Consider the following 15722-nt stretch of genomic DNA (forward strand, 5'->3'; position numbering starts at 1 on the left):
TAGTAAATAAATTGTGTATACACCTACACATATAACAAAATATTCGTAAATTATACCTTTATACGTAAGTTCCATGAAACAGTAGATGGAACTTATGTATATAGGTGATACACTCTGATATTTTATATTGTTTCTTTTTTTTTTCCCTTCCCAAGATAGAGTCTCACTCTGTCGCCCAGGCTGGAGTGCAGTGGCGCGATCTCTGCTCACTGCAACCTCCGCCTCCCAGGTTCAAGCAATTCTCCCGCCTCAGTCTCCTGAGTAGCTGGGATTACAGGCACCCACCATCATACCCAGATAATTTTTGTATTTTTGTAGGGACGGGGTTTCACCATGTTGGCCAGGCTGGTCTTGAACTCCTAACCTGAGGTGATCCACCCGCCTTGCCTCCCAAAGTGCCGTAATTACAGGTGTGAGCCACCGCACCCAGCCTATTGTTTCTTTTTTTAAAAAAAAGGTTCTGATTATTTCCTACTGAGTGATTTTTACAATTCATTGAGTCATGACACAGTTTGAAAAATCCTACCCAGGCTTAACGCAGTGTCTCAGTACTGTAGTCCTAGCAATTGGGAAGGCCAAAGTGGGAGGATCACTTGAGTCCTGGAGTTCAAGACCAGCGTGAGCAACATAGTGAGACTTTGTCTCTGAAAAAATTAAAAAAAAAAACTGCCCTGGAAAAGCCTTGGCACGTGTATACACAAATATATATATATATTTTATATATATATAAAATACATATATTTTATATATATATATAAAATACATATATTTTTATATATGTATTATATATATAAAATACATATATTTTTATATATATATAAAATGCTTATTGTAACATTGTTTGTAATAATGAAAAATTATAAATAACTTTGCCTTATAGAGAATTTAAGTTGTATTGCATTCATTCAGTAGACTGTAATTCACCAGTTAAAAAACAAACTAGATCTGCATGTATTATATGGATAAATTTGAAAAACATAGTGTTGACCAAAGTTAACAAGTTGTAAAACAGTAGCTACATCTGAATTTTTAAAGACATGAAAAAGAAATACTATTTATGGTTATAAACATGAGGATAAATGCAAAAACATGCATGAGAATGAAAACACCAAATTTAGGTAGTGGTTACCTTTAGGGTAAGAGGGAGGAGAGTGGGATCAGAGACACACAGGTGGTGATTCTGCTGTTGCTGATTTTATTTCTTAAAGGGAAAGAAACCTGAAATCTGGCAAATAATATGTCAAGGCTAGCTGGAAGTATGTGGACATTATATTATACATCTTTTTTCATGTATAAACATGTAATAATAAATAATATATAAAAAGTAATAAATATAATAGTAAAGTTTTTTAACTTTAAAAATAAAACACGCTTTAAAAGCAACTGCTACTTCCCTTCCCCCCGCTCACTAATACAATTCTAGTATGATAAAAATGAATACCCTGCTTTCATTGGAAATTTCTAGCTTACACTTTCTCTCTCCCTCCCTTTCTCCTTTTCTGTCTCTCTCTACTCCTTCTCCCTCCCTCCCTCCCTCCCTCTCTCTCTCTGTCTATATCAATTTTGCTTTAAGAGGAAACCGGGAATTAAACAAACTGGGATCAATGATGTAATGTATCTTTAGTACTTTGGATTTTCTAAACAATTTCCTGTAGTTTCTGAGAATTGTATTTTAATCACATTCATAGAAACTCAGTCAGTCTGGCCAATGGAGGAGAATAGTATAGTCCTGCTCTTTCAAATTATGTTGAGCAAAATGGCTTCTCTGGGAACGCACTGTACTCAAAGATATAAGGTATTAGACTAGAGGCTCCCTTAAGTTACGGCTAGTTCTAACGTTCTAAAATTCTAACACAGAATCTTTCTTCTGTTGGATTGTTCTTTGAAACTAGACAGTGTGTTCTAAATACTAACCCTCATAATACCCTGAATAATACAGTTAGTATGTTAAAAATTAATTAAAAGAATGGTCATCACAACTTTGAATTCCATGGTACACTTTCCACAAATGCTTCTGTTTGTACCATGTTGATTAGTAATGTGACCCTTTCTTTCCCATGTTTAGTGATTTAGAATCTAGAAGAGAAGTAAAAAAAGAAGAAGGTGAAGCTTTTGCACGAGAACATGGACTCATCTTCATGGAAACGTCTGCTAAGACTGCTTCCAATGTAGAAGAGGTAAATAAGAGGCCCTTTAAAATCTTCATCTTTATACTTAATAGAAATGTTTTATATATCTTCATTTTACTTATTATTTAAGTTTTTAGTCGGATGGTCTTTGAACATCATAAAGTAGGAAAGTTTCTTCCCTTTGAAATCCCTTGTAACATTCACCTTCTGTCAGACTCTTAAATCATATTGAGCCTTCTAAAGCCTGAATGTTTTCTTACATTTTTGTACGTATTTTCACTCCCTCCCTTTTTCTAAACAATTTCCTATAGTTTCTGAGAGTTATATTTTAATCACATTCATAGAAAGTCAGTCTGGCCAATGGAGTAGAATAGTGTAGTCCTATTCTTTCAAATTATGTTGAGCAAAATGGCTTCTCTGGGAACCCACTGTACTCAAAGATATAAGGTATTGGACTTCTTTGTGTTGCATGGTAGGGAAATCTTTTTTGTGTTGCATGGGAGGGAAACAAGGAACACACTAATGAAATTTGGAAATGTTTCAAGACACCAGAACGTTTGTAGCTATTTATATCCACTTCTGCTTATTTTTTTAATTTTATTTATTTTTTTAACTGTCAATATATTACCACATCACCACTTCTGCTTAAAGTATTCTATTATTGCTGTGTAACATTTTACAAAGCATGAGAATTCTGTTTCATCTATTGATGAAATTTGTATTATTTCAGTTATTTCCATTGATGAACCTGAACTATTGGAACTTTTCTGAACACAGTGTATTCTTTTATGCTGTATGTGTTTGGAGGTAGTATGTATATACATATTATAAATAGATGATTACATAGTTGATCCTTTCTAAGGTAAATGTATTACTATACTGTTATTTTATAAAAAGAGGTGATGAAGCTAAGAAAAGTAGTAGTTTATCCAAAGTAATACTTAGTTCCCGATTTCTAGATAAGAACAGCTTATAAGAGCAACTACAGAAAGTAGTTCTAAAAAACAAATGAGTTAAGAATCACTGCCGTAAGGATAACAGAGGTCAGGGTCCTGGGCAACAGCTAGCATGTGCCTTCAACGTAGTAAGCAGTCAGTAAATATTTATTAAGAATGATACTTGGAGCTCTTCTGATTAACCCTTGAACCTAGAAATTGACTACAGTAATTCTACAGCATTGGTATTTTCACCGAAGAATTCTTTCTTAGGTAAAATATTATACAGTCATGTGTTGCTTGACAAAGGAGATACATTCTGAGAAATATGTCAGCAGGTGATTTCATCGTCACGTGACCATCATAGAGTGTACTTACATAAGCCTAGATGGCATAGCCTACTACTACACCTACTACACACTTCCCTTAGTAGACCTTGGTGCCAGAGGAATGACACAGTGATGATTTCCCTTGGTTTTCTTTTTGCCACATACCCGAGACTGGGTGCTAAAGAAACAGGCAACCTAGAAAGGTCAACAGGCACAGAAAAAGAAAGTCTTCTAGCCAGAGAACCAGGAAATAGGCAGGTCAGAACAGTGTTCGCAAGCCAGAACACTCTTAGAAAGTAACCATTCTACTGTAGCCAAACATCACAGAAAAAATTGTGGCTCTGCTTCCACAATCCCCAGGCAGTAATGAAGTAGCACCCTACCACCACCATTTCCCTTGTTGGAGTGGAGTGAGAGGAAGCCAACTAAACAGTGGTTTAAATAAGACCCAGAGTCTCATAACATAGTATCTAAAATACCCATGTTTCAATAGAAAATCATTCATCATACGTAGAACCAGGAAGATCTTAAATTGAATGAAAAAAAGATAATAGGTGCCAACAGTGAAATGACAGTGGTGTTTGAATTATCTTACAAAGATTTTAATGCAGCAATCATTAAAATGCCTCAACAAACAAGGAACTTGCTTGAAACAGAAGAGTCTTAGCAAACAAACAATCTGAGCAAAAGAAATGCAAGATAAAAAAAAGAACCAAATAGGAATTTTAAAATAAAAAAAAAATACAATAATTGAAATTTAAAAACTCTTTCAAAGCTCTTTGTACACTAGAAAAAAAAACAGTGAATGGGCTCAACAGCAGAATGGAGATAAAGGAAAGAAGTAGTGAACTGGATGATAGAACAATAGTAACTACTTAGTCTAAACTGCAGAGAGAAAATTGAGGAAACAAATGAACACTACCTCAGGGACTTATAGGACTGTAACAAAAGCTGACGTTATATGATGCGTCATAAGTCCTAGAAGGAGAGGAAAAAGGATTGGCTCTGAAAAATACTCAAAGAAATAATGGCTGAAAACTTCTTAAATGTGGCAAAAAGTATATAAACCTACAGATTGAAGACAGCCCCAAAGAGGTTAAACCCAGACAAATCCACATGATGACGAACCTCTGTATGGTCAAATTTCTGAACGTGAAAGACAGAAAAAAAAATCTTGAAAGCAGCAAAAAATAGCACCCTACCTATAGGGGAAAAACAGTTCTAATGATAGCAGATTTCTCATCAGAAACCATGGAGGACAGAGAAAATAGCACAGTGATTTTTGTTTGTTTGTTTTTATTATACTTTAAGTTCTGGGTTACATGTGCACAACGAGCAGGTTTGTTACCTAGGTATATATGTGCCATGTTGGTTTGCTGCACCCACCAAGTAATCATTTACATTGGGTATTTCTCCTAATGCTATGCCTCCCCCAGCCCTCCAACCCCCAACAGGCCCCGGTGTGTGATGTTCCCCGCCCTGTGTCCAAGTGTTCTCATTGTTCAGTTCCCACCTATGAGTGAGAACATGCGGTGTTTGGTTTTCTGTCCTTGTGATAGTTTGCTGAGAATTATGGTTTCCAGCTTCATCCATGTCTCTGCAAAGGACATGAACTCAACTTTTTTTATGGCTGCACAGTATTCCATGGTGTATATGTGCCACATTTTCTTAATCCAGTCTACCATTGATGGACATTTGGGTTGGTTCCAAGTCTTTGCTATTGTGAATACTGCCACAATAAACATACGTAGCACAGTGTTTTGCAAGAGCAGAAAGAAAAGAACTATCAGCCCAGAATTCTTTACCCAGCAAAGAAGAAAAAGAATTAGCAATGAAGGTGCAATCAAGACATTCTTAGAGAAGGAAAAACCAAGAATTTATTAGTAGCAGATTTGCATAAAAGAATGGCTAAAGGAAGTTTTCTAATAGAAGTGAAATGATTGAAGAAAGAATCTTAGAACACCATAAAGGAAGAAAAAAACATAAGAAACAAAAATATGGATAAATATGATAGACTTTTTTCTTCAAGTCTTGCAAATTATGTTTGATGTTTGAAGTATAAACAAGTAACCACTGTCTGATGTGATTATCAGTGTATTCCACAATATTATAAGCCATGGGGAATAAAGGGATTTGATTAGCCCACAGGAAGGCAGGAGAAGGAAAATAGAAAACAAAGTAAAATGTCAGATGTAAGCCCTCATATATCAATAACTAAATGTTGGTGGTCAAAATACACAAATCAAAAAGGATTAGCAGAGAGAATTTTAAAAACAATGACTCAGCTATATGGTATCTATAAGAAACTCACTCCAAATACAACAGTACAGTTAGGTTGAAAATAAAATGATAGGAAAAGTTATACAAATATTAATCAAAGGAAAACAGGAGTAGCTATATTAATATCACATAAACTTAAGAGCAGAAAAAAATTATCAGAGTGGGACATTATATAATGATAAAAGAATCAGCCCTCCAGAAAGATGTGACAGTGCTAAACGTGCGTGTACCAGATATGTGAAGCAAAAACTGATAGACTGCAAGGAGAAATAGAGAAATTCACAATTACGGTTGGAGACTTCAGCATCCCTTAGGTGCTCACAGACTGTATACCAAGATAGACCGTGTCCTGGGCCATAAAATAAACCTCAATAGATTTTAAAGTATTGAAATCATACGGAATGTATTCTCCAAACAAAATGGAATTAAACTAGAAATCAGTTTAACAGAAAATAGGAAAATCTACAAATACTTGGAAACTAAACAGTACACTTCTGTGTGTCAGTGAGCAAGTCTTGAATTACAAAAAACACATTGAACTGAATGAAAATACAACATACCAATTTGTGGAAAATAGCTAAAACAGTGTTACGAGAGGGAAATGTATATCATTAAATGCACACAATAGAAAAGAAGAAGTCTCTTCCTTATACCTTATACAAAAATTAACTCAAGATGGATTAGAGATTTAAACATAAGACCTAAAACCATAAAAACCCTGGAAGAAAACCTAGACAATACCATTCAGGACATAGGCATGGGCAAAGACTTCATGACTAAAACACCAAAAGCAATGGTAACAAAAGCCAAAATTGACAAATGGGATCTAATTAAACTGAAGAACTTCTGCACACCAAAAGAAACTATCATCAGAGTGAACAGGCAACCTACAGAATGGGAGAAAAATTTTGCAATCTATCCGTCTGACAAAAGGGCTAATATCCAGAATCTACAAAGAACTTAAACAAATTTACAAGAAAAAAACAACCCCATCAAAAAGCGGGCGAAGGATATGAACAGACACTTTTCAAAAGAAGACATTTATACGGCCAACAAACATATGAAAAAAAGCTCATTATTACTGGTCATTAGAGAAATGCAAATCAAAACCACAATGAGATACCATCTCATGCCAGTTAGAATGGCAATCATTAAAAAGTGAGGAAACGGCCGGGCGCGGTGTCTCATGCCTGTAATCCCAGCACTTTGGGAGGCTGAGGTGGGCGTATCACGAGGTCAGGAGATGAGACCATCCTGGCTAACAGGGTGAAACCCCATCTGTATTAAAAATACAAAAAATTAGCCAGGCGTGGTGGCAGGAGCCTGTAGTCCCAGCTACTTGGGAGGCTGAGGCAGGAGAATGGCGTGAACCCAGGAGGCGGAGCTTGCAGTGAGCCAAGATCACACCATTGCACTCCAGCCTCGGCGACAGAGTGAGACTCTGTCTCAAAAAAAATAAAAGTGAGGAAACAACAGATGGTGGAGAGGATGTAGAGAAATAGGAACACTTTTACATTGTTGGCGGGAGGGTAATTCAGTTCAACTATGTGGAAGACAGTGTGGCAATTCCTCAAGGATCTAGAACCAGAATTACCATTTGACCCTGCAATCCCATTACTGAGTATATACCAAAAGTATTATAAATCATTCTATAAAGATACATGCACAGGTATGTTTATTGCAGCACTGTTCACAATAGCAAAGACTTGGAACCAACCCAAATGCCCATCAGTGATAGACTGGATAAAGAAAATGTGGCACATATACACCATGGAATACTATGCAGCCATAAAAAGGGATGAGTTCATGTCCTTTGCAGGGGACATGGGTGAAGCTGGAAACCATCATTCTCAGCAAACTAACACAGAAATAGAAAACCAAACACCGCATGTTCTCACTCATAAGTGGGAGTTGAATAATGAGAACACATGGACACAGGGCGGGTAACATCACACACCGGGGCCTGTTGGGGGGTGGGGGCCTAGGGGAAGGATAGCATTAGGAGAAATACCTAATGTGGATGACAGATTGATGGGTGCAGCAAACCACCATGGCACGTATATACCTATGTAACAAATCTGCACATGTGTCCCAGAACTTAAAGTATAATTTAAAAAAACAAAAGAAGTCTCAAAATAATTTTAACTCCTACTTCAAGAACCCAAAGCAAAATAAACCATAAAAAAGAAAAACCCAAAATAAATAGAAAGGAGGGAATATTAAAGATAAGAGCAGATTAATTAAGTTGAAAACAAAAATCAGTGAAACAAAGAGCTGGATTTTTTAAAAACTTCAGTAAAATTGGCAGACCTCTAGCAAAACTGACAGAAAAGGTGCAAGTTACCAATTATCAGTAACAAAACAGAAGCTATCACTACAGATTCTCCAGACATAAAAGAGGTAATTAGGGAATGCTGTGAATAGCTTTACCCACACAAATGTGACAACTTAGATGAAATAGACCAGTTTATCCAAAAACACAAATTGCTACACCCAGCCAGTATGAAAAAGTTAATTTGAGCCTGGCCAACATGGTGAAACCCTGTCTCTACTGAAAATACAAAAAGTAGCTGGGCGTGGTAGCAGGAGCCTGTAATCCCGGCTACTCGGGAGGCTAAGGCAGGAAAATCGCTTGAACCCAGGAGGCAGAGGTTGCAGTGAGCCAAGAGGCACCATTGCACTCCAGCCTGGGCAACAAGAGTGAAACTACGTCTCACAAAAAAGAAAAAAATTGAATAGCCCTATAAACTATAACGGAAATTGAATTCATAGTTTTAAAACTCCCCAAAAACGAAACCTCTAGGTCCAAATGGTTTCACTGCGGAATTCTACCAGACGTTTAAAAAAGGAATGAACACCAATTCTAGACCATCTTTTGCAGAAAATAGATGTAACACTTCCCTATTTATTTTATAAAACTGATTTTACTCTGACACTAAAACCAAAGACAATACAAAAAAAGTAAAAGTACAAACCAATAGCCTTTATAAATATATAAGCAAAACTCCTCAACAAAATACCAGAAAATAGAATTTCAACAATATACGAAATTGTGTATGTGTACGTTTGTAAAGTATATACATCATGGCCACATGGGGTTTATTCCAGGGATGCAAGGCTTGCTCTGTATTCAAAAACAAATCAGTGTACTCCACCATTTAATAGGGTAAAGAAGAGAAACCACGTGATTATAGCAGTTGATGCAGAAAAACCATTTGACAGAATTCAACACCCATACATATTTAGAAACTCTCAGAAAAATAGGAATTGAGGAGGACTTCCTCAGCTTATTAAAGAGCACGTGAACACACACCAAAAAAAAACCCACAACTAATGTTATACTTAAGGGCAAAAGGTCGAAGGCCTTGTTCCTTAGATCAGGAACAAAGCAGTAATGTCTCTTCTCAACATTAATCAACATATTGATGGAAGTTCTAGCCAGTGCAGTAAAGCAAAAAAGAAAGAAAGAAAGAAAGAAAAGGCATACAACTGAGAAAGGAAGAAATAAAAAGTGTTCTATTTGTGGATGATGTAATTGTCTCAGTAGGAAATCTCAAGGGATTTACAACAAAAAAAAAGTGAGTTCAGCAAGGTTGCGGGATACAAGGTAGACATAAAAATCAATCGTATTTCTATGTTTTAGCCATGAAAACATGAACACCAAAACTCAAAATATATCATTTTTAAGCACACAAAAAATAAATACTTAGGGGTGAATCTAAAAACAGCATGTGCAGGCCATGTATTCTGAAAACTACAAAACTACTTACAGTGGTGAAAGAAGTAAAAGAAAATCTAAATAAATGGAGAGGCATACTATGCCTACTGTTTGGAATATTCAACCTTGTAAAATGTCACTTATTCACAAATTGATATAAATGTTTAACACAATTCATATCCAACTTCCAGTACAATGTTTTGTAGATATAGACAATATTATTATAAAATATATATGGAAAGGCAGAAGAACTAAAGTAGCTGACACAACTTAGCAAAGGAGAATAAAATGGGATGAATCCACCCATTGATTTCAAGTTTTGCTTAGCTAGTCATCAGGACTGCGTGATACTGGTAAAGGGATAGACACATAGATCAATGGAACAGAATAAGTAACCTGGAAACACGCGCACAAATATGCACAACTAATTTTTAACAAAGGTGCAAAAGTAGTTAAATGGAAGAAGATAGCCTTTTCAACAAATGAAACTCTAGCAGTTAGAAATCCAAAATAAATGAACTTCATCCTAAGTCTCACACCTTAAAAAAACTAACACAAAATCCTGGAGTTAAATGTAAAATATGAACGTATTTATCTTTTAGGGGAAAAAAAAAGAAAAAGAAAAATTTCAGTATCTGAGCCTTAGCGTATGTGTCACCAAAAGGATGATTCATAAAAGGAAAAAGTGATAAATTAGCTTTCAAAAACTTTAGCCTTGTGAAAGACTGTTTAAGTAGATGAAAAGACAAATCTTCAGAGTGGGAGAAAATATTTACATACCAGGTATCCAACAAAAGACTAGTGGCTAGAAATAAAAATTCTCAAAAGTGTTGAGTAATTTTACTCGGTAGTAAAAAAAAAAACAATGCAATTACAAAATGGGCAAGAGAGATATGAGCAGATATTTCATTGAAGAGGATCTACAAATGGCAAATAAGCACTAGAAAAGATCTTTGACATCACTAGCCATTAGGGAAGTAGAAATTAAAACTTCAGTAAGCCAGGCCTGGTTGGTGTAAGCCGCTACTGGGGAGGCTGAGGCAGCAGGAGGATCACTTGTGCCCAGGAATTTGAGACTGGACTGGGCAACACAGACCCTGTCTCAAAAAAGAAAGAAAAACACCCAATGAGCTGTCGCTACATGCCTGTCAGAATGTCAGAAAGGCTAAAATGAAAAATACTGAGAACACCAAATGCTGAAGAGAATGTGGAGAAACCAGATCACTCTTACGTTGCATGTGGGAATGTAAAATAACACAGCCACTCTGGAAAAATGGCAGTTTCTTTAAACACTAAACATGCAGCTACCATACATCCTAGCAGTTGCACCCCTGGACATTTATCCCAGATAAATGAAGACTTAGGTTGACTCAAAAACCTATACACAGATGTTCATAGTAGTTTTATTCAGAATGGCCAAAAACTGGAAACAGGCTAGAGACATTGGGTTGAAGGACACTTTAGTGGCTGCATGGTTACAGTGTGGTCCATCTATACCGTGGAATACTACTCAACAATAAGAAGGGGGAAACTACAGATACTATACAGCAATCTGGATAAATCTGGAGAGAGCTATGCTTAGTGAATCGAGCCATTCTCAAAAGGTTGATCCTGTATTATCCCATCTGTGTAACTTTCTTGAAATGATAAAAATTTTTGTAACAATGTACTAATACTGTAGTTTTGTATGAAGTCACCACTGGGGGGAAACTACATAAATGTTACACGGGATTCTTCTGTATTATTTCTTACACCTGCATGTGAATCTATAATTATCTTAAAACAAAAAGTTTAATCAAAAAATAACTGTGTACATCCAACTTAAACTGATTGAGTCCTTTAACACCATGATGACAGTTTTAAAAATGAGAATTCATCAGGAAGAAGCCTCCTAACCACAATAAAATACTAATGTTAGAATATGGAATATGGCTATAGAAGCTTGTTGGTATTTTATGAATTCTTGAAGAATACACATTTTCAAATTACTAGATTTTTGCTAACATAGTTTTTTCACAAGAGCTCTGTATGTTGCGTTTCTGCACAGGGCAAATTTTTATACAAATAGTTCCCTCCATATATGTTTAGCATATGCCTAGCAAATAATAATTAATGTTGACATTTTTATTATGCATAGACTTTATTTTCTTTCTTTTTTTTTTTTTGAGATGGGGTGTCGCTCTCACCCAGTTGGGAGTGCATTGGCACAATCTCAACTCGCTGCAACCTTCACCTCCCAGGTTCAGGCACTTCTCCCACCTCAGCCTCCTGAGTAGATGGGACTACAGGCATGTGCCACCACGCCTGGCTAATTTTTGTACTTGTAGTAGAAACAAGGTTTCACTATGTTGCCCAGGCTAGTCTCAAACTCCTAAGCTCAAATGATCCGCCTGCTGTGGCCTCCCAAAGTGCTGGGATTACAGGCATGAGCTGCCATGCCCAGCATATTATGCATAGACTCTCTTAATTACATTTCTCAGAAGTAGCTAAAGATGAAATTGTACTAATATGGAATAAGAAAGTCCTGGTTAGAAGAAAAACCGCATTCATTCACAATGTCCACATGACAGATTTTTAAGTAAAAGGCATTTTTAGGACAATACACTTTTATTCATTAGCTTATTTTTCTACATCATGTATATCAAAGCATTTTGGTAGGCTCACAATGAAGTTGATAGAGCTGGTGTTAAGCCTTATTTTATTTTGTTTTTTTGAGACAGGGTCTCGCTCTGTCACCCAGGCTGGGGTACCGTGGTTTGAACTGTAGCCTCAACCTCTTGGGCTCAAGTGATCCTCCTGCTTCAGCCTCCCAAGTAGCTGGGATGACAGGTGTGTGCCACCATGCCCAGCTAATTTTTTTGTTTTTTGTAGAGGCAAAGTCTTGCCATGTTGCCCGGGCTGGTCTCAGACTCCTGGGTTCAAGATATCCTCCCACCTTAGCCTCCCAACGTGCTGGGATTACAGGCTCAAGCCACTGTGCCTGGGCAGCCTGCTCTTAAAAATTAACTTAATCGGTACTATCACTTAAAAAAGTAAACCTTTATAGACATCATCTAGTTTTAGAAGTTACCACCGTGTAGACATTTTGAGTCTTATATCCCATTTGTTGAGCAAATGCCAGAAATATTTTTACCTATAAATATTTCGATATAAGTAATTTTAAAAAATATAACACAATACCATTATCATATATAACTTAACAGCAATTCCTTAATATCTAATATAAAGTCTTAATGTCATCCCTTTTATTTCATTCAACAAGTAATATTGGAAAACAAGTATTTAGTTTCTTTATTTGGGATCAGGAAGACTAACGAAAGGGTTTCTTCCTCCTTAGAGAAGTAGGAAGGAGGAGAACTAAACCAGCACTTATTTGGTATCTGCCTTTTGATAGGCATTCACCATCAGTTCCTATGGCAGGAGAGCCAAGACCAAACTATGCTGCTGACAAATTACAATATACTGTCTCAGAGATTTAAGCAAGAATTATCCTGCAGAATTAGATCCAAGGAGGTAAATGTTAGGCATGCATGGCCCATTGATTCTTGATCAGGTTGACCCTTGGACTTAGAAAGAAACAGCAATTACAGTAATTATGGAGAAGTTTGTTCTAAGTGCTATGCCTTATGTTTTTGCTTTTCAAGGGCTCAGATTTGCCTAACTATGCCATCCTTTTGTTCCTTAGAAGAATAAGCAGAGCTCTATGGGAGAGGCGGTTTAGCACAGTGGGTAGAAACTGACCGTGGGCTCAGACAGGATCTATCCTCAGCTTGCTCTCTGGAGGACTCTCTTCTATGAGAGCTGATCATGTGATGGGTTAAGAATAAGGCAGGTATTCTAATGACACATCCCACTTGTCTAGTGATAGTGGTGGTTGGTGTTGGGACATTTCAGAGAAGGTCATCATCCTGTTTTTTATAATCTGTTGAGAATTATTCACATCCCAGCTGATCCTTGGCACCTATGTGTAGAGAAATTTTAATGCACAGGGAACGCTCTTAAAAGATTTTTTAGACTATTATTATTTGTTAAGATTAAATATAAATGGCACATTGATGATGTTTAGAATTGGACCTGTTTCCTTTTGATGTTGTGCTGTAGTCTATTTATACATGTTCACCAAGACCCAGTTACTGTAATACAAGTGGACACCATGAAGTTTAACTGTTACAGTTCCCTGTAAGGGATTGGATAATTTACAGCATAAGATAACAACAGCTTTGTTCCAGCACTAGCTGTGTTGTTGCTGGAAATAAGTTTACTATTAGTCTATAGATTTCCTATTAATCAGCTTTATGATTTCATCCAAGAAGGATCTGTTGAGGGGGAAAAGAGGCAACGTGGTAAATGAATGCAAAGGATAGCTCCTCATAACACAGAATTATCTCGTCCAAAATGTCAGCAGTATTGAGATTGAGAAACACTGAATTAGAATAATAAAACACAGTTCAACTCGAGGAAATGAAGCTCCCACTCAGCATAATATATGAATCCCCTTTATTCACTTAGTAATAGGAGGGATGGTGCTATGATATTAATAATAAAAATGAGTGCAAATGTCATGGCTTATGCCTGTAATCCTGGTATTTTGGGAGGCTGAAGCAGGAAGATTACTTGACGCCAGGAGTTCAAGACCAGCCTAGCCAACATAGCAAGACCCTGTCTCTATTTAAAAAGACAGAAAGAGAGGGAGAGGGAGGAGAAGAAAGAAAAGAAAAGAAGAAAGAAAATAGATGATTGATTGATAGACAGACAGATAGGGTTTGGATCTGTGTCCCTGCCCAAATCTCATATTGAATTCTAATCCCCATTGTTGGAGGTGGGGCCTGGTGGGAGGTGATTAGATCACGGGAGCAGTTTCTTATGAATGGTTTAACACCATACCGCTTGGTGCAGTTCTCGTGATAGTTCTAATGAGATCTGATTGTTTAAAAGCATGTAGTACCTCCCACCTCTTTCTCTTTCTCCTGCTGTGGTCATGTGAAGTGCCTCGCTCCCCCTTTGCCTTGTGCCATGATTGGAAGTTTCCTGAGGCCTCCCCAGAGGCTGAGCAGATACCAGTATCATGCTTCCTGTACAGCCTGCAGAACCATGATACAATTAAACCTCTTTTCTTTATAAATTACCCAGTCTCAGGTATTTCTTTATAGCAGTGTGAGAAAGGACTAATACAGAAAATTGGTACTGAGGAGTGGGGCTTTGTTATAAAGATACCTCAAAATGTGGAAACAACTTTGGAACTGGGTAATGAGCAGAGGTTGGAAGAGTGTGGAGGGCTCAGAAGATGAGGAAAAATTTGGAACTTCTTAGAGACTGCTTGAACTGTGACCAAAATGCTGATAATGATGTGGACAATGAAACCCAGGCTGAGGAGGTCTCAGATGGAGATGAGAAAATTATTGGGGACTGGAGCAAAGGTCGCTTTTGTTATGCTTTAGCAAAGAAGCTGGCTGCGTTGTGCCCCTGCCCTAGGGACCTGTGGAACTTGGAACTTGAATGGTGATGATTTAAGATATCTGGCGGAAAAATTATTTAAGCGACAAAGCATTGAAGATGTGGCCTGGTTGCCTCTAATAGCCTATCTCATATGTGTGAGCAGAGAAGTGACCTGAAACTGGAACTTAGACTTAAATGGGAAGCAGAGCATAAAGGTGAAAAATTTGTAGCCTGGCCATGTGGTAGAAAAGAAAAGTCCATTTCAGGAGAGGAATTCAGACAGGCTGCAGAAATTTGCATAAGTAAAAAGGAACCAAATGCTAATAGCCATGACAATGGGGAGAAGGCCTGGAAGGCATTTCAGAGACTTCACAGGAGCCCCTCCCTCACAGGCTCAGAGGCCTAGGAAGGAAGAATGGTTTTGTAGGTCAGGGCCAGGGTCAGGGCCCCACCACCCTGCACAGCCTCAGGACACTACTCCCTGCATCCCAGCCACTTTAGTTCCAGCTGTAGCTCAAAGGGGCCCAGGTAGAGCTTGGGCCACTGTTTCAGAGGGTGCTAGCCACAAGCCTTGGTAGCTTCCATGTGGTGGTAAGCCTGTGGGTGCACAGAGTCCAGGAGTTGAGGCTTGGAAACCTCTGCCTAGATTTCAGAGAATGTATGGAAAACTTTGGATGTTCAGGCAGAAGCCTACTGCAGGGGTGGAGCCCTCACAGAGCACCTCTTCTAGGGCAGTGCAGAGGGAAAATGTAGGCTTGGTGCTCCACATAGAGTCCCCACTGGGGCACCACCTAGTGCAGCTGTGAGAAGATGACCATGTCCTCCAGACCCCAGAATGGTAGATACACCAACAGTTTGTACCCATCACTTGGAAAAGCCACAGGCACTCAGTGCC

The 15722-nt window shown here is 37.7% G+C and overlaps 1 protein-coding gene across 1 annotated transcript in view; it reads left to right on the top strand.

The window, feature by feature from the left end:
• The window catches only part of RAB2A (RAB2A, member RAS oncogene family), a 97413-nt gene that overhangs the window by 65116 nt on the left and 16575 nt on the right, over nt 1–15722 (top strand). Inside the window, exon 6 of the mRNA XM_034966125.3 lies at nt 2066–2177. Within this exon, the coding sequence (XP_034822016.1) occupies nt 2066–2177 (112 nt within the window). The remainder of the gene's footprint in view (nt 1–2065; nt 2178–15722) is intronic.

Source organism: Pan paniscus, chromosome 7 (assembly GCF_029289425.2).
Source record: "Pan paniscus chromosome 7, NHGRI_mPanPan1-v2.0_pri, whole genome shotgun sequence".
Taxonomy (NCBI): Eukaryota; Metazoa; Chordata; class Mammalia; order Primates; family Hominidae; genus Pan; species Pan paniscus.